The sequence below is a fragment of the Notolepis coatsorum genome (assembly GCF_963971535.1).
Source record: "Notolepis coatsorum genome assembly, chromosome: 17".
NCBI lineage: Eukaryota > Metazoa > Chordata > Actinopteri > Aulopiformes > Paralepididae > Notolepis > Notolepis coatsorum.
In genome coordinates this window covers 10,420,479-10,445,207 of record NC_140181.1, presented here as the reverse complement: position 1 = coordinate 10,445,207, position 24,729 = coordinate 10,420,479, and the positions used below count along the sequence as shown (strand labels likewise).

Here is a 24,729-nt window from a genome sequence, read left to right as displayed (position 1 = left end):
CTCCGGTGATCTCCGAGCCACGTATGAGTCTTCTAGGGGCTTTCTCAGACCAAAACGAAGGTTTGAATCACTGAAGGCTTTTTTTTTTAATACACCCATACACAGATCCCTGAAGACTTCGGAAAGAGAGCGAATAAACATAATTGAAATTACACATTTTAGAAACGCATTCGCTACATCATCATCTCTCGTCAAATCTCTACACGCTGACTATATAAACATTTCGGCGCAAAAAGACACGCAGGTTTAAGGAGCGGCAGCGGAGACTGCGGGGGGGGCGTCGGAGGCCGAGAGGGGGAGGAGTCGGCGTTCCGATTGGCTGCTACATGGTCTCCTGCTTGGTGATGGTGTTCTGAGAGATGGACAGCTTGGGCACCGTCGCTATGACGCCCTGCGCCAGTTTATAGTGTTCTGAGCTGGAGGCCATCGGAGGAGAAGGGATCGGGGTCTCAGGAGCGGCTGCGGAGCGGAGCAGAAAGACAACACCACGCGCGGTTAGAAGAGCGATAAAACCTCCCAAGTTTCGCGTTTTTGTTTTATTTGTCACATATAAGGTACATGTACATTACAGTGAAATGCTTGGTTCTGTATGAGCCTCCTGAGATTGTGCTTCATACAGTCAAACAAAATGTTAATAAACAATAAAGACCAAACACTATACAAAATATACAATATACAAAACTAAAGTACAAAGTGCAACAAAATGCAAAAATTAGGTAGAGATGTAGTGCATATCTTTTAGTAATACATACATAATAAATATGGTGTAGTGTTAAAAAGTGTCTAAAGCCAAGGGAATGTTTAAAGTGAGTGTGCATGTGGATGTGCGTGCAGTGGATGTAGAACGGATGAGTTAGTGTTGCGTATAGAGAGAGTCATTGACGATCAAACATATAGTTAACATACTTACCTTCTCATGGTTACTTATAACATTTCTCGGAGGGAAAAAAAACAATTTTTTTTTTCATACAAGGAAGATAAGCACTTTTGTGAAATTTCTGAGGGCATTAAAAATGTTTAAGAAAAAATAACAGAAGTTCTCTTTGACAAAATAAGCCAGATTAGTCTCCGTGAAGAGCTGAGAGGATTACCCCATGAGCCAAGCCCGTTTGTCCCCCCTGCTACCTGACGGGGGCCGCGCATGGAGCCGGGGTGCCAACCAAGGAGGTAAATTAACAGTTTGTAATAATTTAATGGAAATGTGATTTATTTCAATGTACTTAGGCTAATAGGTTTGATTACCCTGGTCTCATGTGTGCATCTCGGCCAATGATGTCACCGTGGCCTACTATGTGGCATAACCGCAGTAATCTAATGCTTTACTTTAGGAGGCAAAGCGAACGATTTAAGTCCCTAGACTCTAACAAGGAACAGTATCTTATTAAGAGAGCGTAGGAAACTGATTACTTTTAGAATTAAGAGGTAAGCAGGTAGAAATTGGGGATTTAACAGTCAAATGGCTATCGGGTAGACAGTGGCTCGGGAGGTATAGAGCAGTAATCTGGAGGCTTCCGGTTCGATTCCCGCTCCTCCCGGGCAGCGTGTCGACGTGTCCTTGAGCAACTTAACCCCTAACTGCTCCCGATGAGCAGGTTGGCACCTTGCACGGTAGCCTCTGCCGTCGGTGTGTGAATGGGTGAATGTGAGGAACGAATTGTAAAGCGCTTTGGATGTTATATAAATTCAAAATTTTGTATTTTTTTTGTTTTTTTTTTTTTTATCTACTTTTTCTCCCCGTTTTCTATTTTTCTCCCATCCCAATTTCGTATTATCAAATTATTCCCTCCCCTGTCTCGAACGTCGCTAGACCATGCCTCCCACTGGTCGGCTGCAATGTGGACGAAGCCTTGCATCACGTGTCCCCTCCGGTACACGAGGAGGCAGCCGTCGCATCTTTTCACCTGAACAGCGCGATCTCTCAGTGGCTCACGCTGCCCCCGATACTTGCTGATTCTGCTGTACAGGCGCACCAACCGACCTGTAGGAGTCGCTGTCCACAACGTCCGATCCCCACCCACCGGCTTTTCCACCTCCTAATACTGCCAATTGTATTAGTATGAACAACCAGCCAAGCCGGAAGCAACGCAGAGAGCTGGGCTCGAACCCAGCGTCTCCTGCGTTAGTGGCGAGCGCCTTGCCCACTGCGCCCCCCCTTATTTTGTATTTTTTATATAGTTCTTTACTGAATATGTCATTGGGAAGGGAAGTAGAAGCCAGGCGTCGGGTCTGAGACATGAGTGACCGATCATTGATCGACAGCTTGTCGTCACACAGGTGAGCTCCTAATTGACTCTCAAGCCCCGCCCCCTCTCTCTTTGTCCGAGGGGAGTGACAGTTACGATTGGAGGATCAAGAAAAGAGGGCAGGGCTTGGAGATAGGTTAATTACTTCCTGGGTGCTTCATCGTTATATTTATCACCGCACCCTCCTGAAGTAATGTGGCACCCAGTGATCCAATATCCTGTGCTTTTCATGTAGTCAGAAATGTTTATAGGTTTTAATGACAGAAAATATATATATATATTTTTTTTAAGAAATGGGAGGTTTTAATATCACTTTTTTTATCTACTTTTTCTCCTCCATTTTTCTGTATTTTTCTCCCATCCCAATTTAGTCGTTATGCCAATTCCCCCCTCCCCTTCCTGGTCGTTGCGCGCATTTGCCCCCCACTTGCCGATCTAGGGAGCCCTGAAGTCTTATCACATGCGTCCTCTGATACATGTGGAGACAGCCAGCAGCCTCTTTTCACCTGACAGCGAGGACTCTCACTGGGGAAGTGTAACGCGTGGGAGGCTCACACTACCTTCCCCAATTCCCTCCCTCGCTGTGCAGGCGCCCTAACCGACCTGTAGGAGTCGCTGTTTACAACGACCAGGATACAACCCACCGGCTTCCCACCCCGCTGACACTGCCAATTGTGTCAGTATGACGACCGGCCAAGCCGGAGGCACCGCTGGCAGCCGGATTCGATACCAGTGTCTCTGCGGTGGTAGACAGACGCTTAGTCCGCTGTGCTACCCGGCCGCCCTTAATATCACTTCTTTGCTCATTCTGTCTCATTTTATGCCTATGTCTATTTTATGTCTACATTACGGCTGTGAAGCACTTTGGGCTGTAATTCTTCGTAATTCTTTATGAAAGGTGCTACACAAATAATGTTTATTATTATTATTATTATTATTATTATTATTATTATTATTATTATTATTATTATTATTATTATTATTATTATTATTATTATTATTATTATTATTATTATTATTAATTATTATTATTATTATTATTATTATTATTATTATTATTATTATTATTATTATTATCTTCTCTGTCAAAGAACATTCTCGGACATGGTTACATACATGTGTCTGAAAACGTGATACATCTACATTTAGTAGGTTCTGTCAACAGGAAGGTACCGTCTACAACTCTTTCAGCTGAGTCACAATGTTCATCAAACTGTGTTGAAACTTGGGTGCTGCAGTGTTGAGTGCATAATAGTAGAGACATAGTAATATAGACAAGGAAGATAAATTAGTGGCTGACAGTAGAAGACTGTAAGAAGGTTAGTAATTTTTTCCTTTTGTTTTCATTTCAGATATTGATTGAATGAAGAAGTGTGTTTTCAGTCGACGGCGACAGTCACGGCGGCGGGCGGTGTTTGTACTCACCGATCTGACCGTTGTGGAGGGGCGTCTGCATGTTGCCGGCCACGATGACGTTGCCACTGAGGTGCTCCTGGACCAGGTGAGGGTGGAGCGAGTGAGGAGCATGAGGAGCCTCGTTAGCAGAACCTGAGAGACACAGACAACACTGTCTGTCAGCCATGTTGAACTGTGACACAACATGTGAGACACATGTCCAGGCCAGCAGATTAGATTAGATTAAAGTAGATTAGATTTATTGTTGTCGTCATATGGCACAAGTACAGTACAACGGAAATATGTTGAGACATATTAGCATAGTAGGTAGTAATATAGTCATAGTAGTATAGACATATTAGCATAGTAGGTAGTAATATATATATATTAGCATAGTAGTATAGTAGGGGTGTAAAGGTACACGTATCCGTACCGAACGGCTGTTTAGTGTACCGAATGAATACAACGATATGTTAACCACTAACGACCGCCCACCTGGGGCTGTTTTTTTCACAATCTAATATAATTATTATAATTCTTTTAATTTTTTTACAAGTCGATTATTAATTTCAACATAGAATATTCGTTGACAGCCCTACAAGTAATTCGTTACTGCACACTACATCACCCCTGAGTGGAACATGGAAAGCCAAACTTTTTTGACTTCAAAACCGAGGTACGTACCGAACTGTGGTTTTTGTGTACCGTTACACCCCTATAGTATAGACATAATTAGCATAGTAGGAAGTAATATAGACATTAGCATAGTAGCATAGACATATTAGCATAGTAGTAGTAATATAGGAATATTAGCATAGTAGGTAGTAATATAGTAGTATAGACATTAGATTAGTAGGTAGTAATATAGACATTAGCATAATAGTATAGACATAATTTAGCATAGTAAGTAGTAATATAGGTATAGGTATAGTACGGCTCAGCTTCTTCCCCCAGGCCATCAGAACATTGAACACTGAACTCTCCACACACAAGTGCACATGAGCAGTGCATACACACACACACACACAACACACATGCTGCATTTGCTCACACACAAACGGTCACTTTAAACAAAATGGAAAGAACACTTTAAGGAAAGAACCGATGTGGTTCTTGTATAGTATAGTTTAGATATAGCAAGTATAGCATAAGGATATAGAGTAAAAAAAACTGTATATTGTATAGTAGTGTACATAGGACCCAGTGCCTTAAAAATCCGTAGCTAACATTGTATTGCACTATCTCAGGACTTTAGCATGTCTATTTTATCATGCCTATTTTTATGTCTATTTTATTACCTGTTTATTATGTCTATTTTATTAGTAGTATTATTGCAAAAAATCAAAGCGGGCATGGCCACCCGCATTTCACTCTATGCCCTGGTATGTATGTGACAAATAAATCCTCTTGAATTTTGTAGTATAGACATAGTAGGTAGTAATATAGACATTAGCATAGTAGCACATACATATTAGCATAGTAGGTAGGTAGTGATAGGAATATTAGCATAGGTTGTAATATAGGCATATTAGCATAGTAGGTAGTAATATAGGCACGGTCGATTACTTGGTTGCAAAGTGCATACTATTGAAAGTCGAAGGTTGGATATTGGCTTTTTTACCTATACCGATATTGTCCAACTCTTAATTTCCGATACCGATATCAACCGATACCGATATATGCAGGGTTTCCCCCCCCCAAAAAATGGAATAATTTCAGGTAATTAACATTACATATCTCTTGTTGTGGAATTAACACAACATTATGCATACTTTTGACAATAAATAAAATCAGAATTTGTTCTTACTTGCTTGCCTGGGTAAATAAAGGTTATAGAAATGTAAAATAATTTTTTTAATTTTTAATTAAATTTTTGAAAACCGATACCGATATTTTCCGATATCACATTTTAATGCCGATATCGGACATCCCTAGTTAGTGGTATTTTGTTTGTTTTGTCTGGGACTAATACCACCTCCACCTCTTGAGAGCATTACAACCTGAGAGTTCCTCTAATCTAATCACACGTCGTCGCACGGGAGAGAGAGCTCACCTCCGAGGAGCATCTCCTGCAGCAGGTTGTCTATCTTGGCCATGCCGAAGAGCTTGACGAACTGGATCTGCTCGATCATCTGCCACGTGATGCTCTGCAGCGTGGGCAGCAGCAGCAGCAGCTCTCCGAAGCGCCCCCGCGAGTCGTACTGCCGGTCGTTGATGTAGTCCTCCAGGCTCACCTGCACCTGGTAACGCATGCGCTTGATCTTCCCCGGGTCGCTCAGACCTTTGGCGTCTGGAGGGGCGAAAAATGGTAAATTCATGCATTTTATATATATATATATAGCGGCTTTTATCCCAAAGCGCTTCAGAATATTTGTTCCTCACATTTTTACCCAGTCTGTATTTAAAAGCCTTTAGGCTGTTGTTTTATACATTGTAGATAATAAATAGCGCGGTATCTCTCTCTCTCTCTCTCTCTCTCTCTCTCTCTCTCTCTCTCTCTCTCTCTCTCTCTCTCTCTCTCTCTCTCTCTCTCACACACACACTACGCAGTACGCACGTTCCGAGACTCGCGTGGCATTATGACTTGTCATAAGTGAATTGTATATAGAAACAACTCACCAAAATTGACTTGCACAACTGATTTTTTTTTTAATCAAAATAGATGTTTATGTTCTTTCATCACATGCACGGCCGTAGCCAGCTATGAGGTCACCGAGGTCCGGCCCTCTGTAACTATTTGTAACTACTCTGAAGAAAAATATATTATATTAAAAAAAATTATGCGAATGAAGTTAACTAGCTAACGTTATTTTGTCAGCATCGCGTTGGCTAAGCTAAGCCCACATTGCTGTGAGTGACCTAGGTCCATATCGTATCATCATAATATTATTTAAAATATCATTAGGATAAGGGTTCCCGTGATAAAGATGCACGAAAAGGCTGTATAATATACAACACCTGGCTGTAGCTCAACTGCAAAATAATTTTTTTTGATTTGATTAGATTTTTATTTGGAAATTACAAATACATTATCTCTAGATAATGGCTAGCCAGTTGCGTAAGAAGTACGAAGAAGAAGAGTTTGTATAAAAAATAAATGGACCTCCCTAATTTCTAAACCCTGGCTATGGCCCTGATCACATGTCTTGACGCACAGATAGTCACTTATACGCCAGTATCTGTCCCAACAATGACGTTGTTTTGTAGATATTCTTAATGGTATTTTAGAGTTTGTAATTTCCTGGAAAACGATAAAATGAAATGCTTTCTAGAATGACATTTACAGCACACTGTAACTAAGTGGCACTCGGCCTCTTCAACAAAATGTAACTAATGTTGCGTAACGTTGCTAACGTACGTAGCTAACATTAGCTTGCTAGCTAACATTACTAATGTTGTGTAACGGAACATTTCACCATTGATGTTTTGCCAAGGAGCTGACTTTGCAGATCGGAGCTAGAAGGTCTTAAATGACTTGATGGTGGGCGTGCGACATAGACGTGGGAAGTGAGGGAGCGACAGGGGTTGCCAGATGTACGATAATTATTGTATTTGTACGATAGTTCTTGCACTCTATGCGATTTGTTGTGCTCTCTGTCGCCTTTTTGTTCTCTTGGTTATGACTTGCAAACGATATTTTCCTCAAGAAAACTATACATTTAAGCCGATAATTTAACATTTCTGATAATTTTACATTTCAACCGGGTTGAATAACCAGCAGATTCATCCATCAGGTGGATAACAAGATATATCGATCAAACGGATAGATTTAGGCTATTTGCAATGATTCCTTTTGAGAGCCGACCCTCTCGGTTAGACTCTAGAGACGGTAATAATATCCCAAATGAAAATGATCAGCTTCACCGTCGTACCTGGGTCGAAGAACACGATGGCTTTCAAACAGGCGTATTCGTTGTCGTCGATCTGCAGCTCCTGGAAGGGATGAACCAGCTCGTCCAGGATCCTCACCGCCACCCTGCTCACCTCCAGCTCCGGGCAGTTCCTGGGCACGATGTGGTCGTTTCCTGAGGGAGACCCGGTTAAACACGTGTTAGGTTCATTTCTTAGGTGTTTATTATTATTAAAAAATGTTAGTGCTGTCAATAGATTAAAACAAATTAACTAATTAATCTCACAATTTTCCAAATTAACTTTGACAGCCCTTTTTTCTATTTATTTCTGGGCTTTCTGTATTTTTCACCCATCCCAATTTAGTCATTATGCCAATTCCCTTCCTGGTCGTTGCGCGCATTGCCCCACTGTCGGCATGGGGAGGGTGTAGAACTACCACATGCCTGCTCCGATACATGTGGAGTCGCCAGCCGCTTCTTTTCACCTGACAGCGAGGAGTTTCACTGGGAGAACGTAACGCGTGCGGAGGTTCACGCTATTTCCCCCAGATCCCCTCCCTGCTGAACAGGCGCCCCGACTGACCAGTAGGAATCGCAGTTGACAGCGACCAGGACACATACCCTCACCGGCTTCCCACCCGCTAACACTGCCAATTGTGTTCATAGGGACGAGTCGACGACTGACCAAGCCGGAGGTACCGCTGACAGCTGGATTAGATCCCAGAGTCTCTGCGGTGGTAGGCGAGTGCTTAGGCCATGGTTACACTTACAACGTTTCATTTTCGAATTATTTCGTTTGCATGTCCAAGTTAAAAAGGCAACGCCGTTTTGGCAGGCAATTTCCTTTTCCTAGCAGCAACGCTCAAAGGGGGTTTTCATTTTCAGAACTCCCCTGCAACAGTGCCATGTAAACTGCATGCGTGAGCCAGATACGGAGCCGTTCACGCCCAACGCCCATGCGCAGTAGACACCGACGCATGGTGATCGAGTGTTCGTTCGGACGTCTGCAAGGCGCGCTTTGCGATGCTCCGGAGAGATATGGACTTTACATATCGCTGCTGTCGGGACAAAACCGCATAACTCCAAAAACCCAACTTTTCAGCAGATGAAAAAAACTAACACAGATTTGAGGGTGAATAGAGTTAGGAGGTTTAGACAGATGATCGGTTTAATGCTTTTCCATTGTTTAAACTTTGTAAAACCCACACACACATATGGAGGATGATCTACGGAGTTGATTTATATAATAAAATAAAAATAAAAAAAATTGAGTTATGAGGTTTTGTCCCGACAGCAGCGGCTGTGCTCTCTCTATCTGTCTGAGAAGCGGAGCGGGGCTCTGCTGTGCTTTAACACACACTCCCGACCGAGGCGCGCACACAAATACCTCCCGCGCATACAGGAGACAAACGACGTCTAACTTGCCTGCCAATACACAGCGTTCTGAAAAGTGAAATGAAACGTTGGTGTTTTTCCTTTCATGTAACCGCAGCCTTAGTCCACTGTGCTACCCAGTCGCCCCTATAGGTTAACTGTTTATAGCTAGATCTGTAGATTAGATTAGATTCAAACTCATTGTCATCAAACAGCACAAGTACAGTACAATGAAAAGTAGTTTGGCATCCAACCGGAGTGCAAATGTATAGCAGTAAAGTGCAATAGTAATATACAATGTACATAACTATAACTATAGCACTATAACTGGATTTCTTTTCATGATTAATCAAATCAGGGATTCACCGATTATGCTTGTTTTTAAACCAATATTGGATTCTTGTATGCCTTTTTGCCGGTACAAATCAGGCTAGAGGAACTAAACAGAAATGTATTGGTTCTTCAAATAAAAGTCTGTGTTACTGTCAGGAAAAATGTAAATTCTGCAATTATACCATGAAAGATATACAATTGGACATGATTTTATTTTTTTTAAATCAACTGATAACCTGATGTGTGTCAATCGGTGCATCCACAGAACCAGGTACTATTTTTTGTCTGCATCAAACAATGAGTGATGGCACCAACCAAGACAGCAGTTGGCTGAAATGTAAGTTATTATGGGATGCATTTTGCGTCGTCGTTACCTAACAACAGGATGTCTTTGTACAGCATGGACCTCTTGGCGGCGCCGAGCAGGAGATGCTCCCCAGCGTGTGCTCTCAGCAGAGCCACCTGGAACAGAGCGGGGGTTTTCGTTATTATCTGAAGTCCATGCAGCTCCCAAAGACTCTTAAAGGAACAACACACCAACATTTGGGGAAATTAGCTTACCGTCTTCTCCAGAGTCAGACAAGAAGATAGATACCAGTCTCCTCTCTGTGCGTTCAGTAGAAAGCTATCTGGCTGCACGTTAGCCTAGCTTAGCACGATGAATGGAAGCGGACAGTGCCGGTTAGCCTTCGGGAGAGGTGTTTAGTTGGACAATGCCTATAGGCTAACCGGTACGCTTCCATTCATTGTGCTAAGCTAGGCTAACGTGCAGCCAGATAGCTTTCTACTGAACGCACAGAGAGGAGACTGGTATCTATCTTCTTGTCTCTCTCTGGAGAAGACGATAAGCTAATTTCCCAAAATGTCGGCGTGTTCCTTTAAAGCTGCTGTAAGTTTCAAGTTTTGTTTTATTTGTCGCGTATAAGATACAGTGTACATGTACAGTGAAACGCTTGGTTCTGTAGGAGCCCCCTGAGATTGTGCTTCATACAGTAGAAAGAAAAGTGTTATCTCCACACAATAACAAGTGGAGTCTGTAGCCTGACCTGACGCATATCAAGTTGAGGGTCTTTGACACAAAGACGGTCGAGAATCACTGGTTTCAAAGAGGAAGGAAGATTTACCATCACCTTGAGGTCACTGGGCACCTCTCTCTCTCTCTCTCTCTCTCTCTCTCTCTCTCTCTCTCTCTCTCTCTCTCTCTCTCTCTCTCTCTCTCTCTCTCTCTCTCTCTCTCTTACTACAGGCTCCCTTACTAATTCAACATCAGCAAATGAGTTACAAGCCCTGGTGATCACAGTGTTAATGATTCTGGAGTTGATATAACTTTGAAACCAGCTCATCATATTCTAACTCAGGATCAAAATACATTAACTACTCCGGTTGAAGATCCTGAGATCTTCTCAGAGGCGTCAGATCCATATTCAACAAAGTTGTTTTGTTGTTGTTGTTGTTTTTTGGGGAGGGGGGGGGGGGGTCCTCTTGTTGGAAGTGTTTCGCTCGGGGTACCACTCTTTTTGCTTATTGAAAAACAAAATCTCCAAACCTCTGGGATTTTTCAGTTTTTCTATGCATTGAAAGCTTACTATGTTATGAGCTAAAAACACGTTTTTATTTCCACTTTCCTGGAAGTTGACCCTTTTTAGTGAGATACCAGGTTTTCCCCCCCCCCGGCAATAGCCATTATAGGTGTTAGGTGGTGGACCCTGCACAGCAAAGGACCCAGCGCTCTACACCATCAAGGGACAGCAATGTACCAAGAAGCACTGGCTGGACGTTGTATGAGGTGAATAGCTGTGTATATGGACACGAAGAGAACAGCCATATATTCAACTAACTGTAATCAGGTAGGGATGCTCGATATTGGCTTTTTTACCGATACCGATATACCGATATTGTCCAACTCTTAATTTCCGATACCGATATCAACCGATACCGATATATGCAGGGTTTCCCCCCCCCAAAAAATGGAATAATTTCAGGTAATTAACATTACATATCTCTTGTTGTGGAATTAACACAACATTATGCATACTTTTGACAATAAATAAAATCAGAATTTGTTCTTACTTGCTTGCCTGGGTAAATAAAGGTTATAGAAATGTAATTTTTTTTTTAAATTATAATAATAATAATAATAAAAAAAATTTAAACCGATACCGATATTTTCCGATATCACATTTTAATGCCGATATCGGCCGATAATATCGGTAGGCCGATAATATCGGACATCCCTAATCAGTGATAACTTGTATTTCTAAACTCTATTTCTATACTCTATACTAGCCTACACCTGGAGCACCTGAGAGCCATGTTGCTGCAGTCATGACCTATTGACCTGGTAGATGAGTAACCACAGGGTCTAGACAGGTATGTCCTCAATTTGCAATTATATTCAAATAGGCTTTATTGGCATGAAATACAAAGTACTTATTGCTAAAAAGCAAGTTTAACAATGATACAAGCACTGAAAATAAAAGTCAAACAAAGAAATGTGTCCTTAGGGAATGTCACCCATTTTATTGATTCAGACCTTCTAGCAATACTAGAATATAAACCTAATTTGGGTGTAAGAGCTCAGAGTCAATAGTCAAGAGCCCAAATCAAAGTCAGGGGTATCACATTGGAGGGCTCTCTCTCTCTCTCTCTCTCTGATCTCTAGCTTTAGGAGAGAGTGGTGCGTGTTCACTACTGACTGAACTGTCCTGGGGCACAGGAAGAGCATACTGACTGAACTGTCCTGGGGCACAGGAAGAACATACTGACTGAACTGTCCTGGGGCACAGGAAGAACATACTGACTGAACTGTCCTGGGGCACAGCACAGGTACAACATACTGACTGAACTGTCCTGGGGCACAGGTGGAACATACTGACTGAACTGTCCTGGGGCACAGGAAGAACATACTGACTGAACTGTCCTGGGGCACAGGTGGAACATACTGACTGAACTGTCCTGGGGCACAGGAAGAGCATACTGACTGAACTGTCCTGGGGCACAGGTGGAACATACTGACTGAACTGTCCTGGGGCACAGGAAGAGCATACTGACTGAACTGTCCTGGGGCACAGGAATAACATACTGACTGAACTGTCCTGGGGCACAGGAAGAACATACTGACTGAGCTGTCCTGGGGCACAGGAAGAACATACTGACTGAACTGTCCTGGGGCACAGGAAGAACATACTGACTGAACTGTCCTGGGGCACAGGAAGAGCTTACTGACTGAGCTGTCCTGGGGCACAGGAAGAACATACTGACTGAGCTGTCCTGGGGCACAGGAAGAACATACTGACTGAGCTGTCCTGGGGCACAGGAAGAACATACTGACTGAACTGTCCTGGGGCACAGGAAGAACATACTGACTGAACTGTCCTGGGGCACAGGAAGAGCATACTGACTGAACTGTCCTGGGGCACAGGAAGAACATACTGACTGAACTGTCCTGGGGCACAGGAAGAACATACTGACTGAACTGTCCTGGGGCACAGGAAGAACATACTGACTGAACTGTCCTGGGGCACAGGAAGAATATACTGACTGAGCTGTCCTGGGGCACAGGTGGAACATACTGACTGAACTGTCCTGGGGCACAGGTGGAACATACTGACTGAACTGTCCTGGGGCACAGGTAGAACATACTGACTGAACTGTCCTGGGGCACAGGTACAACATACTGACTGAACTGTCCTGGGGCACAGGAAGAATATACTGACTGAACTGTCCTGGGGCACAGGTACAACATACTGACTGAACTGTCCTGGGGCACAGGTACAACATACTGGCTGAGTATGCTAGGAGGTAGAACATGTGTGGAGTCTCACCTGGTCATCCAGGGGCAGGTCGCAGAAGGCAGGGATGTATTTCGCCCACTCCACCAGCACCAGCAGCTGCTGTTTCATAGACTCACACACGTCTGTGATGGTGGCGATCTTTTTGGTCCTAATGTCGCCGTTCAGTATTGGTCCAGGTGAGGCGATCTACCAGAAGAAACACACACACAAAACACAGACACATAGTGATTAGGATTCTGACGACTCCTCTGTGCCACAGCAGAGATGTGGTGGATGTGATGGATGGTGGATGTGATGGATGGTGGATGTGATGGATGGTGGATGTGGTGGATGGTGGATGTGATGGATGGTGGATGTGATGGATGGTGGATGTGATGGATGTTGGATGTGATGGGTGGTGGATGTTCTGGATGTAAAACCCACCTAACCCCACTTTTACAAGTTGATTTGTGAAATAAAACCTTTTTAACCTCTTAACTGGCGCCCCCAAAAGTGGCCATTTTTAAACTTGAACTTGAGGACTGCATACTTTTTTTTGCAAACCAAAATACTATACTTTATACTTATAGCACATGCATGAGCCTGGTCTCGTTTGAAAGATGACATTCTGAAGTTTCTGATACAAAACGTGTTACTCACGTTTTTCTGTAGTAGTTAGTAGTGCAGAAGTAGTATTTCCAAAATAATTGGGTAGGCTGAAAAAACACCCTGGGTCCATAGCCTGAAGTCTTGTGTAGTAGATGTCCAAATTTCATAAAGATCCGTTCAGAAATTAGTGATTAGGAGCAATTTTGATAAAAAGTGAGAAAGAAAAAAAAGGCTGCAGAAAAACGATTTCCTCATTGACTCCAATGCATTCCGCGGAAATGTCTCTTCCTGTTTGTGCTTGTGACTTTTCAACTAGATCCCTGATTCGCTCATTCCCACGTGGGGTACCACTGGAAAGCCACACTCATTCGTTACAACCCTGTCCAATAATCTTCGAGATTGCCAAATTAATGACGGAGGTAGAGGCTCGGGAGTCGGGAGTGGTATTTGAAAGAAATAAAAAGTCTGCCGTCTACTTCGGCGCACGCCTCACATATCGGCATGTAACTCGAGAACCACTGAACGGATTTTGTCGCCTGAAAACGGCAATCGACAGGCAACAGATAGGGCTTTAATTCGATATATATATATTGTATTAAGAAATATGCAGATCGCCAAAGTGGCGTGTCGTGCCGGTGGGGAAATGGTCCTCAAGAGGACCCGTATACGGGCCGTTGTGTGGTAAGAGTTAAGCTTGTATAAAAAAATATCACAATTGAAATGCAGTCTATAATTTATAGTAAGTAGCATCGGATTGATGTTGATCACATGACAATAGTGTCTTTGAGGAAATAATACAAAACAATACTCTTCTGTGATTTTTTTGTTTACTATATATATAATATATATATATATTGATTATTATTGGCGCTACTGTAACGTTGACTGGAGTTCCCATGGTTCACCCATCTCTACCACTGCATCACTGGTCACATCCACAGGCAAAGGAGGACAGATGGTAGTTAAACCTGAACAATATCACGTGGGTGTAAATCACAGGATGATTGTAACGGGCCTCACCTGTCTGGACAGCACGTCAGCCTGGATGAGTGCGTTGATGGAAGGTAAACTGCTGTCTTCATAACTCGACCTCCTGGTGCTGATTCTGTCCCGTTCGTTCTGCACCGCTGCGGGACAAAAACAAAGAGCTGAACAATCCTTGTCATCAGGCCTCAAACCCAAATCACTTTTAGTACCACGGCTGACGCCGCAGGCTCTAACTGGACTCATAACCCAGATTATATATACATAAACCAGATGAATGAGATTATATATATACATAACCCAGGCGTTTCGGGATGCTCGATATTGGCTTTTTTACCGATACCGATGTACCGATATTGTCCAACTCTTCATTTCCGATACCGATATCAACCGATATCAACCGATACCGATATATGCAGGGTTTCCCCCCCCGAAAAAAAACGGAATAATTTCAGGTAATTAACATTACATATCTCTTGTCGTGTAATTAACACAACATTATGCATACTTTGACAATAAATAAAATAATAATTTGTTCTTACTTGCTTGCCTGGGTAAATAAAGGTTAAATAAATGTAAAAAAAAAAAACGATACAGATATTTTCCGATATCACATTTTTATGCCAATATCGGCCGATAATATCGGTAGGCCGATAATATCGGACATCCCTAGTTTCTATACAGATAGACATGCTGAATATGCGATAAACAAAATAGATACTAGATAATTGAACCCTTCAGATGAAAGAACCATATAAATAAATACTAGTGCTGTCAATCGATTAAAATATTTAATCTGATTAATCGCATGATTGTCCATAGTTAACTCGCGATTAATCGCAAATTAATCGCATTTAAAAAAAAATATATGTATCTACCTTAAACGGATCTTTTTCAAGTTCCAAGTTTTAATACTCTTATCAACATGAGAGTCAACAAATGCTTGCTTTATGCAGCCATTTAACACAAAAGGATGACCCTCATGCATTGCAAATGTGCATCAAATTCAAAACAGAGTGATGCACAAAATAACTTAAAAGAGAATAATAATTTAAAACAATGAATAAAGTGTGCGTGAAATAATAGGGGAAAGAAAACGTTAGGAACTTGTTACCTTCACCCACACAAGGGCTGAGGACTCACCCCCCCCCCCTCTCTCTCACACACACACACACTCTCCCAGCTCTCATTCTCTCTTGCCCCTTCCTCATCTCTCTCACCCCCCCCCCCCCTCTCTCTCACACACACTCTCCCAGCTCTCATTCTCTCTTGCCCCTTCCTCATCTCTCTCACCCCCCCCCTCTCTCTCTCTCTCTCTCTCTCTCTCTCTCTCTCTCTCTCTCTCTCTATCTTTCACACACACACACACACACACTTTGAGTCAGAAACAAACATAGTATCAATGAGAGTATCAATAATACACCTGAGTGAAGTCTAGTAAAAAAAATTAAAAGTTAAAAATAAAAAATTAAATAAAAACATTTCTAAAAAGTTAATTGTGAGTTAAAAAAAATAGTGGCGTGAATTATGTGTTAACGCGTTAATACCGCGTTAACTTTGACAGCCTTAATAAATACAAATTCGGAAAAACTGACTTATTATATGGATCTTCGTCTCCGGTATTCATAACATACATTACAAGCTCTGACTGGGTGATGTATATTTTCTATATTCAGCTTAACATGTTGAATAGGCGATAAAAAAAAACCGAATGTCTTTACTTATAATTGTCCTTACTAAAACTCAGGCAGGCGGATAGAATATTAGCGCCGAGCGGAGGCTCCCAAGGTTGTGGCGTTGTTGTTTATCAGTACACACGGCTATTATGGCTCAGAAATGTTTGCTCAGCAGAAGCCGCTCGCAGACTCCAGTGCGTCGCCGAGTGGAACATTAACACGGTGTTCCTCCCCGCGTGTCCGTTGCGACACACACGGGTCTAGCGCCGCGACGAGCCGCTTCAAATCCAACGGGACGACTCGCACACAACACCGCTGATAGCGATTCACTGATTAGGTTGGATGTTCTGATTTTAACCCCCTCCCCCCTCCCCCCAAGAGATTGTTGAGAATCACCGGTGTTGTTGTCGTCTCGAACAGAACACGTTTATAGATTGAGTTTCTCTTTAGTCTTTACTGACGGAGCCTCACCTTCTTTCTTCATGCCGGCTCGGAAGCATTTCTTCAGTCGACAGTATCGGCACTGATTCCTCTTGTCTTTGTCAACGATACACTGTCTGTTGAATCTGGAAAAGTTAACAGAATTATGATTTCTGATGCTATTATTGAATGCAAAGTAATTACTAGGCGTGTCTTTTACTATTATGCACTCTGCTACCTACTTTGCTGATACTACTATGCTAATATGCCTATACTACTACCTACTATGCTACTGTGTCTCTACTACTATCTACTATGCTAATGTGTCTATACTACTACTTACTATGCTAATATGTCTATACACTATATCTACTATGCTAATGTGTCTATACTACTACCTACTATGCTACTATGTCTATTAGGGATGTCCGATATTATCGGCCTATCGATATTATCGGCCTATCGATATTATCGGCTGATATTGGCATTAAAATGTGATATACCAGAAATGATCGGTTTAAAGTTTTTTTATTTTCTTAATTTTTTTAATATTTATTTAACCTTTATTTACCCAGGCAAGCAAGTAAGAACAAATTCTGATTTTATTTATTGTCAAAAGTATGCATAATGTTGTGTTAATTCCACGACAAGAGATATGTAATGTTAATTATCTGAAATTATTCAGTTTTTTGGGGGGGAAACCCTGCATATATCGGTATTAGTTGATATCGGTTGATATCGGTATCGGAAATTAAGAGTTGGACAATATCGGTATATCGGTATCGGTAAAAAAGCCAATATCGAACATCCCTAATGTCTATACTACTATCTACTATGCTAATGTGTCTATACTACTACCTACTATGCTAATATGCCTATACTACTACCTACTATGCTAGTATGTCTAGCATAGTAGGTAGTAATATAGGCATAGTAGCTATATATACATATTAACATAGGTAGTAGTATAGACATTAGCATAGTAGGTAGTAGTATAGACAATGACATATTAGCATAGTAGGTAGTAGTATAGACATATTAACATAGTAGGTAGTAGTATAGACATATTAACATAGTAGGTAGTATAGACATATTAACATAGTAGGTAGTAGTATAAGCATATTAGCATAGTAGGTAGTAGTATAGACATATTGACATAGTAGGTAGTAGTATAGACAATGACATATTAGCATAGTAGGTAGTATATACATATTAACATAGTAGGTAGTAGTAAGCATATTAGCATAATAGGTAGTATAGACATAGTAGCATAGTATGTAGTAATATAGACATAACATAGTATGTAGTATAGTCTTATTAGCATAGTATTACTAGACATATTAGCATAGGTACTGTAGTAGTATAGACATATTAGCATAGTAGATAGTAGGGCTGACCCCTATTAGTCGAATAGTCGACTAATCGATCGAAAGGAGCCGTAGTCGACAGCCAACCTCTTAGTCGAACAGAAAAGAGGCCTAGAAGCGTGGCTAACGCTAATGGCACGCATATCCAGCGAGGCTAACTGCCGAAAACAGGCACAGAGGCACTGAAAGAGGATTTCACCCATCTAATGAACACACTAGACTAGACAAATATCAATATCAGTGGACCAATTGCATGCTTTTGCAGAGGACAAGAAGCGTTCCATCGACTCCTTCAGACATTAAAAACCCATCTCCCGCCAATGACTGATAAACACGTCATTCTCCGCCATGCGTTGTCTGCCAATGACTGATTACCACGTCATTGAGATCAATATTTCAAATTTTCGTCATGGTATTCACATTTCACCCACAGAGTATTGACTGGTGCTGTAGGCAGGGGTTCCCAAACTTTTCAGGCCGGGGCCCAGAAAATAAGGTGTCAGAGACATCGTCTTTTTTTTTTTTTTTTTGTCAGGCGACCGATTTTTTAAGCCAAATATCACTTCAATCCTATTAAGTTAGTTCAAGTTAGTTATTCATTTATATGTGCTATTTATGAGAGGGCTAACTTGTTGCAAAATAATAATGATAATAATAATAGCCTCATTAAAATACTATTGTTGCTTCGGTTGTTTTCAGCGTTTTATGTGCATCATCTGTTATTTAGTTTGAAATGTTCGTTGAAATAAGTAGATTTTTCGTTTTTGTTTATTTATTAAGTTAATATAAAACCATATAGTCACATTTTAGAATACAATAGAATAGAATTTTAGAATACAACTAGAAACACTGTCCTGGCCTGCTTCTAAGTTCAGTGGCCTGACAAAAAAAAAAAAAAAAAAAAAAAATTATTTTTTTTAAATCATCTCGCGGCCCACCCGTGGCTGCTCGCGGCCCACCTTTGGGTCGCGACCGCGACTTTGGGAACCACTAGATCTCCGCTCAACTCTCCAACGCTTCAATACCGCCACCTGGTGGCCGATCGGTCGAGTTGCCAAAACCGGAAGTGACCGGAAATGCTTGGTCCGCACGCTATTCCGTCCGGCCACTCGCTATTGCTCGCGGGACTCCATCTTGACACACTGGATATCGATCCGTTGCCATAACTCAATAAACAACATTATTTGGACCTGGAAATGGATCGCATAGATCAACATCCCATAATAGCGATCTTTTTGCTCCAGTATCATCCCCCATCGCTACGAGGAAGCTGCCGTGAGTTATAGCGTTTTTGATTATTATTATCCATACAAACTGTTCTAATCTATATATCACCCATACTACATGAATCATTTAACGTCGGTCATTGCATTATAAACGACCCCCCCCCCCCCCCCCCCCCTCCGGTCACCAGCAGATGATGAGTCATGACGTTTAGGACCATGTACAGTTGAAATTTTTAATATAACGTTGATCGGTGTCAAATGGCATTTGATAATCTAATATATGCATTTATGGCTATAACTCACGTTCTATGAAATACAGCAGAAAACGATAAAAACATATTTATACTCTGGACGGTATTTTAGTATGAATGTGTTAATGAAAAAGTAAAACGTTCCTACATCCTGAACGATAGATAATCGATGTTGAATGGGCCATAGTAATGTCAATTTAGCAATACAATTTAAAAAGTTATAGCCCTGCAAAGAAGGTGAACATCTCCATAGACAAATAGAGCTGGCAGAGGACGGTATAGGATGAACCAAAGTGGTGGCGGAGAATGGGTTAAGCACCCCCCCCCCCCCCCACAGCCCAAATGGAATGATACAAAAAAATATATATATATATATATTTTTTTTTCTTCAAAAAAATAATAATTTCATAGCCGACTAATAGTCGACTATCGACAAATTTCGACCAATCATAGTCCACTATCCAAATCCTTAGTCGGGGACAGCCCTAGTAGATAGTAATATAGACACGGTGGATGACTCAGTAGCAGAGTGTATACCAGTAAGACAGTGTGCAGGTGTCTCACCTGCAGGAGTACATGTGGTTCTTGCGGACGCTGCGTCTGAAGAAGCCCTTGCAGCCGTCGCAGCTGGAGGCTCCGTAGTGTTTGCCCGTCGCCCGGTCTCCACAGATGGCACACAGGGTGCCCGGCCCCAGGTGGTTCACGGCGTTCATGCTCGCGTTCTCTGCCGGAGAGGAGTCTGGGAAACGAGAGAGAGAGAGAGAGACATACAGAGAGAGAGATAGAGAGAGAGACAGACAGACAGACATACAGAGAGAGAGATAGACAGAGAGAGACAGACAGACAGACAGACAGACAGACAGACAGACAGACAGACAGACAGAGAGAGGGAGCGAGGGAGAGAGAGAGACATACAGAGAGAGAGACAGACAGACAGAGAGAGAGAGAGAGAGAGAGAGAGAGAGAGAGAGAGAGAGAGAGAGAGGGCAGGGAGGTGAAGTAGATGTCATTAGGTCTTTGAGTTGTCATTTTATAGTTTTTGCACCGAATATATATATAAGTGTATTTTTTTTAAATATATTTCTTACAGATATCGATTGAAGAAGTGTGTTTTAGTCTACGGCGGAAAAATCGGGCGGGTTTCGGCTGTTCTGACTGTGGTGGGAAGTTCGTTCCACCATTGTGGAGCAAGGGGCGATAATCATATTCCGAATTATGGGATACATCATGTGTACCGAATAATATATAAGTGAATTATGTGAGTAAAAATGATGATTCAAATGGAATATTTCCTTTCTTTTTTCCATTTCATTTTTATCTGTTCCGTTCATTGTGAGGCACAGTTCCGTAAAAGAGAAGAAAAAAACAAGTGTTTCATAATCAAAGCACATCTCAATTGGCACATTCCATGAGCAATGTAATAGCAGTGTAATGACTTTTCTGGTTGTGGTTTCATGGACGTGAATGATACGGGACAGATACCAGGAGGCCTCATTGTATGGCCCAATACACCGAGAGGCTTTAAAGGGGCAGTTCAGCATTTTGTGTCCCCCTATAGCCTTATTTCCTACGTAAGTAAGAAGTAGGAGCTAGAGGTCAAACGTACCCTTTAACTGAGGGGATGATGTTATTACTGGAACATGACCAAACTGTGTTCCTCTGAGAGGCTTAACTCTTTATTTGACCAAAAGCCTGTGTCCCACTCAGTGTCATTCAGAAGACCAGTGGTGGAAGAAGTACACAGTTCCTTTACTTAGGTAAAAGTAGAAATACCCAGATAAAATAGTCCTCTGGTAAAAGTAAAAGTCTTCCATTAAAATTCTACTTAACTAAAAGTAGAGAAGTATTTGATATTGAATGTACTTAAGTATCAAAAGTAAAAGTATGCATGCTTCTACGTGATGTTTGTGTGTTCCAGTGCTTGGGAGCATTCAAGCCTCGAACCATTGACCTCTAAAGGTTATGTTAAAGTGGTATATGGTCCAGTTATGCTGCTCTGATTAATGGTTATATTAAAGTGGTATGTGGTCCAGTTACGCTGCTCTGATCGCGTCCTCTTGAAGTTGACAGGCTTCAAATTTGAAAGACCACTATCTTTCTTCATAAATCTTTCCCATGTTTTCTATGCAAAATCTTTTTCTTCAAAGTAACTAGTAACTGACGGGTTCAGATAAATGTAGTAAGTAAAAAAAAAAGTAAAATATCTCCATTGAAATGTAGTGGAGCAAAAGCACAAAGTTTAAAATTAGAATACTCGAATAAAAAGTGCAAGTGCCTCAAAATTGTACTTAAGTACAGTACTTGAGTATAAATACGTAGTTACTTTCCACCACTGTGAGGAACGGGTCATTAAGACCGGCTGACGGCTGATCTCCTTCTATCTCCTCTCTCTCTCTCTCTCTCTCTCTCTCTCTCTCTCTATCTCTCTCTCTCTCTCCCCTCTTTTTCTCTCTCTCCCTCTCTCTCTCCCACCTCTCTCTCTCTCCCCCCTCTCTCTCCCCTACCTCTCCCCTACCTCTCTCTCTCTCTCTCCCCTACCTCTCTCCTCCCCCCCTCTCTCTCCCCCCGTCTCTCTCTCCTCCCCCCTCCCATCTCTCTCTCTCCCTCTTTCTCTCTCTCCCCCTCTCTCCCCTACCTCCCCTACCTCTCTCCTCTCCCCTCTCTCTCCCCCCTTCCCTCTCTCTTCCCCCCCCCTCCCCCCCCCCCCCCCTCTCTCTCTCTACACACTACCATCACACAAATGAATAAGCGTGTCCCTGATGGCAGGAGACCATGTTATATTGAAGCATCTGCCAGATCAAGTGCAAGTACCTCGAAATTGTACTTAAGCACAGCACTTGAGTAGAAAATTGTGTTACTGTCCACCAACAGTGTGAGGGACGGGTGATTAAGACCGGCTGACGGCTGATCAAAAGACACCTCAGAGAAGGATCTGTAATGATCTGTCGACCCTCTGAGTGAGTGGCCGCCACAAAGTCAACAGATTGTATACGATGGCGGCTTGATTACCCTCTGAAGAGGCAATCAGCGGGAGACAGTCTTCCTTTTAAGCTGCACACTCACAGTCATGAGTCAGATTGGGTTCAATCAATCACACTGTGGTATTGTGTTTTATGATCATAGTCATTCTATATGCTGCAGATTATAAGTCATGCTGACTGTCACCAACCTTGAGGTATAGAATAGTTAGTAACATTTACATTTAGTCATTTAGCTGACGCTTTTATCCAAAGCGACTTACAAGTTCTGTACGACAAGTCAGCAGGACGGGTTACAACGCTGGCAGTTAAGGGTCAGTGATATTGTTCATCAAACGGTGTTGAACTTGAGCGCTACAGTCTTGAGTGCATAGTAGTATAAACATAATAGCATAGTAGGTAGTAATATAGGCATGGTAGATTACTTAGTAGCAAAGCGCATAATAAGTAAGAGAGAAGGTTAGTCGTTTTATTTTCAGATATTGATTGAAGAAGTGTGTTTTAGTCTATGGTGGAAAATTAGGCGGGTTTCAGCTGTCCTGACTGGTGGGAAGTTCGTTCCACCATTGTGGAGTAAGGAGCGATAATCATATTCCTAATTGTGGGATACATCATGTGTAAAGTACTAAAAGGTTCAACTGTAACGTGGTAAAAAAAAAAGAAGGAAAATCACAACCCCAAAAAATTAGGGGGAGGTTCTCTTTGAAGAACCCGTTTTTTTTCTTCTTCTTTTTGGGCAATGGTTTCATTTCAGAGTTGGGGTCGCATGGGAGACCGAACGCACAAATACAGCTAGTGTCATCTCAACTTTTGGAAAAACATTAATCAACTCGGATGCTACAAAATCCCCACTTTATTTTTTACAATCTGTGGGAACCTACAGTTTGTAACCAGAGAGGGACGCCCATGACACTCAAGCCCCCGCTTCGCCGCTACGTACGAAGATCACCCCACGCTGTAATCGATCCGGGTTGAAACGGCCACCGATCGACCAGAATCTCACCCACCCACACAAACACACACGCACAGAACAAGTCCAAAACCGCTTTGCGCGGCACCCTATACCGTTCCACTACCCAAATGACATCCTCTGAGGATTTGAGGGTGATCTCCAGCAGCGAATCAAAAAAATCCCTTAATCTTTTACTATAACAGGATGATAAAAAGAAAGAGGTGTCACAGGCCAACAGGACACCACCACCCGTCATCCTTCGCGCGACGGAACATTGACCCCTGTCATCCCCTCTCGCCCTCTCTCCCAGCCACCCCCTGTCATCATCCCCTCTCGTCCTCTCCCCCCCGGCCAAAGCCTTCTATCTAAGTAGCTAAAAGCTTCAAAGTTCAGCGCCACAGAGGCGTGTGTTTTGGGCGACTCACCTGTGCCCATGGCGAGCACCTGCATGTTCTCGAACTCCAGCGTGGTGTAGGCCGGGTCCAGCGCCTCGCTGTAGTCTGCCATGTCCATGTCTGCTAGTTGCTTTGGACAAACTAAATCTCAGCTAGTTGACAGCAGTGCAGGAAGACTTGTCCCAAAGAAGCTAATGTCCCCCCTCCTCCACTTCCACTACCACACACACACACACCACACGCACACCACACACACACACACGGCCCTTCCCTGGATTTGGCCTAGCTCCGCCCACTAAAGGTAGAATCCCTGGCGTGTGCGATGGGGGACCATGAGGAGACTTCTACAGTGACAGCAGACGCCTCCCCCCTCCTCCCCCTCCTCCTCCTCCTCCTCCTCCTCCTCCTCCTCCTCCTCCCAGGCCTCTAACCAGAGGAGAGGTGGAGTGTCTTTCTGGTTGATGTTTAACCTCCTCAATGGTGAATCAGGGGTTGTGTTTTTTTGGAAAGATAACACAACTTTGATACCCCCCCTCTGTCTGTCTGTCTGTCTGTCTGTCTGTCTGTTTCTCTCTCTCTCTCTCTCTCTCTCTCTCTCTCTCTCTCTCTCTCTCTCTCTCTCTTTCTCTCTACTTTCCTGTATCGCTCTACTTCTCCCTCTCTCTATCTCCTCTCTCCTATCTCTCTCTTTCTCCCTCTCTCTCTGTATATATCTCTCCTTCTCCCTCTCTCTTACTCCTCTCTCTCCTTCTCTCTCCTCCCCCCCCTCTCTCCCTCTTTATCTTTCCCTCTCCTTTCCTCTATCTCTACTTCTCCCTCTCTATATATCTCCCTCTCTCTCTCCTTCTATTTCCTTCTCTCTCTCCTTCCCCTCTCTCTCTATCCCTCTCCCCCCCCCTCTC

At 42.6% G+C, this 24,729-nt stretch overlaps 1 protein-coding gene across 1 annotated transcript; it reads right to left on the bottom strand.

The window, feature by feature from the left end:
- Positions 1-322: 322 nt before the first annotated feature.
- On the bottom strand, positions 323-23,948 carry hnf4a (hepatocyte nuclear factor 4, alpha; the record flags this gene model as incomplete). The annotated part of the gene is made up of 10 exons (XM_084333767.1): positions 23,858-23,948; positions 20,067-20,241; positions 16,710-16,804; positions 14,599-14,705; positions 13,021-13,176; positions 9,571-9,658; positions 7,511-7,663; positions 5,692-5,928; positions 3,669-3,791; positions 323-459 (listed from the first exon to the last, which is right to left on the bottom strand). Exons 1-10 carry the CDS (start codon positions 23,943-23,945, stop codon positions 323-325), a joined length of 1,359 nt encoding a protein of 452 aa, XP_084189893.1. The 5' UTR covers positions 23,946-23,948.
- Between the last annotated feature and the right edge of the window lie 781 nt (positions 23,949-24,729).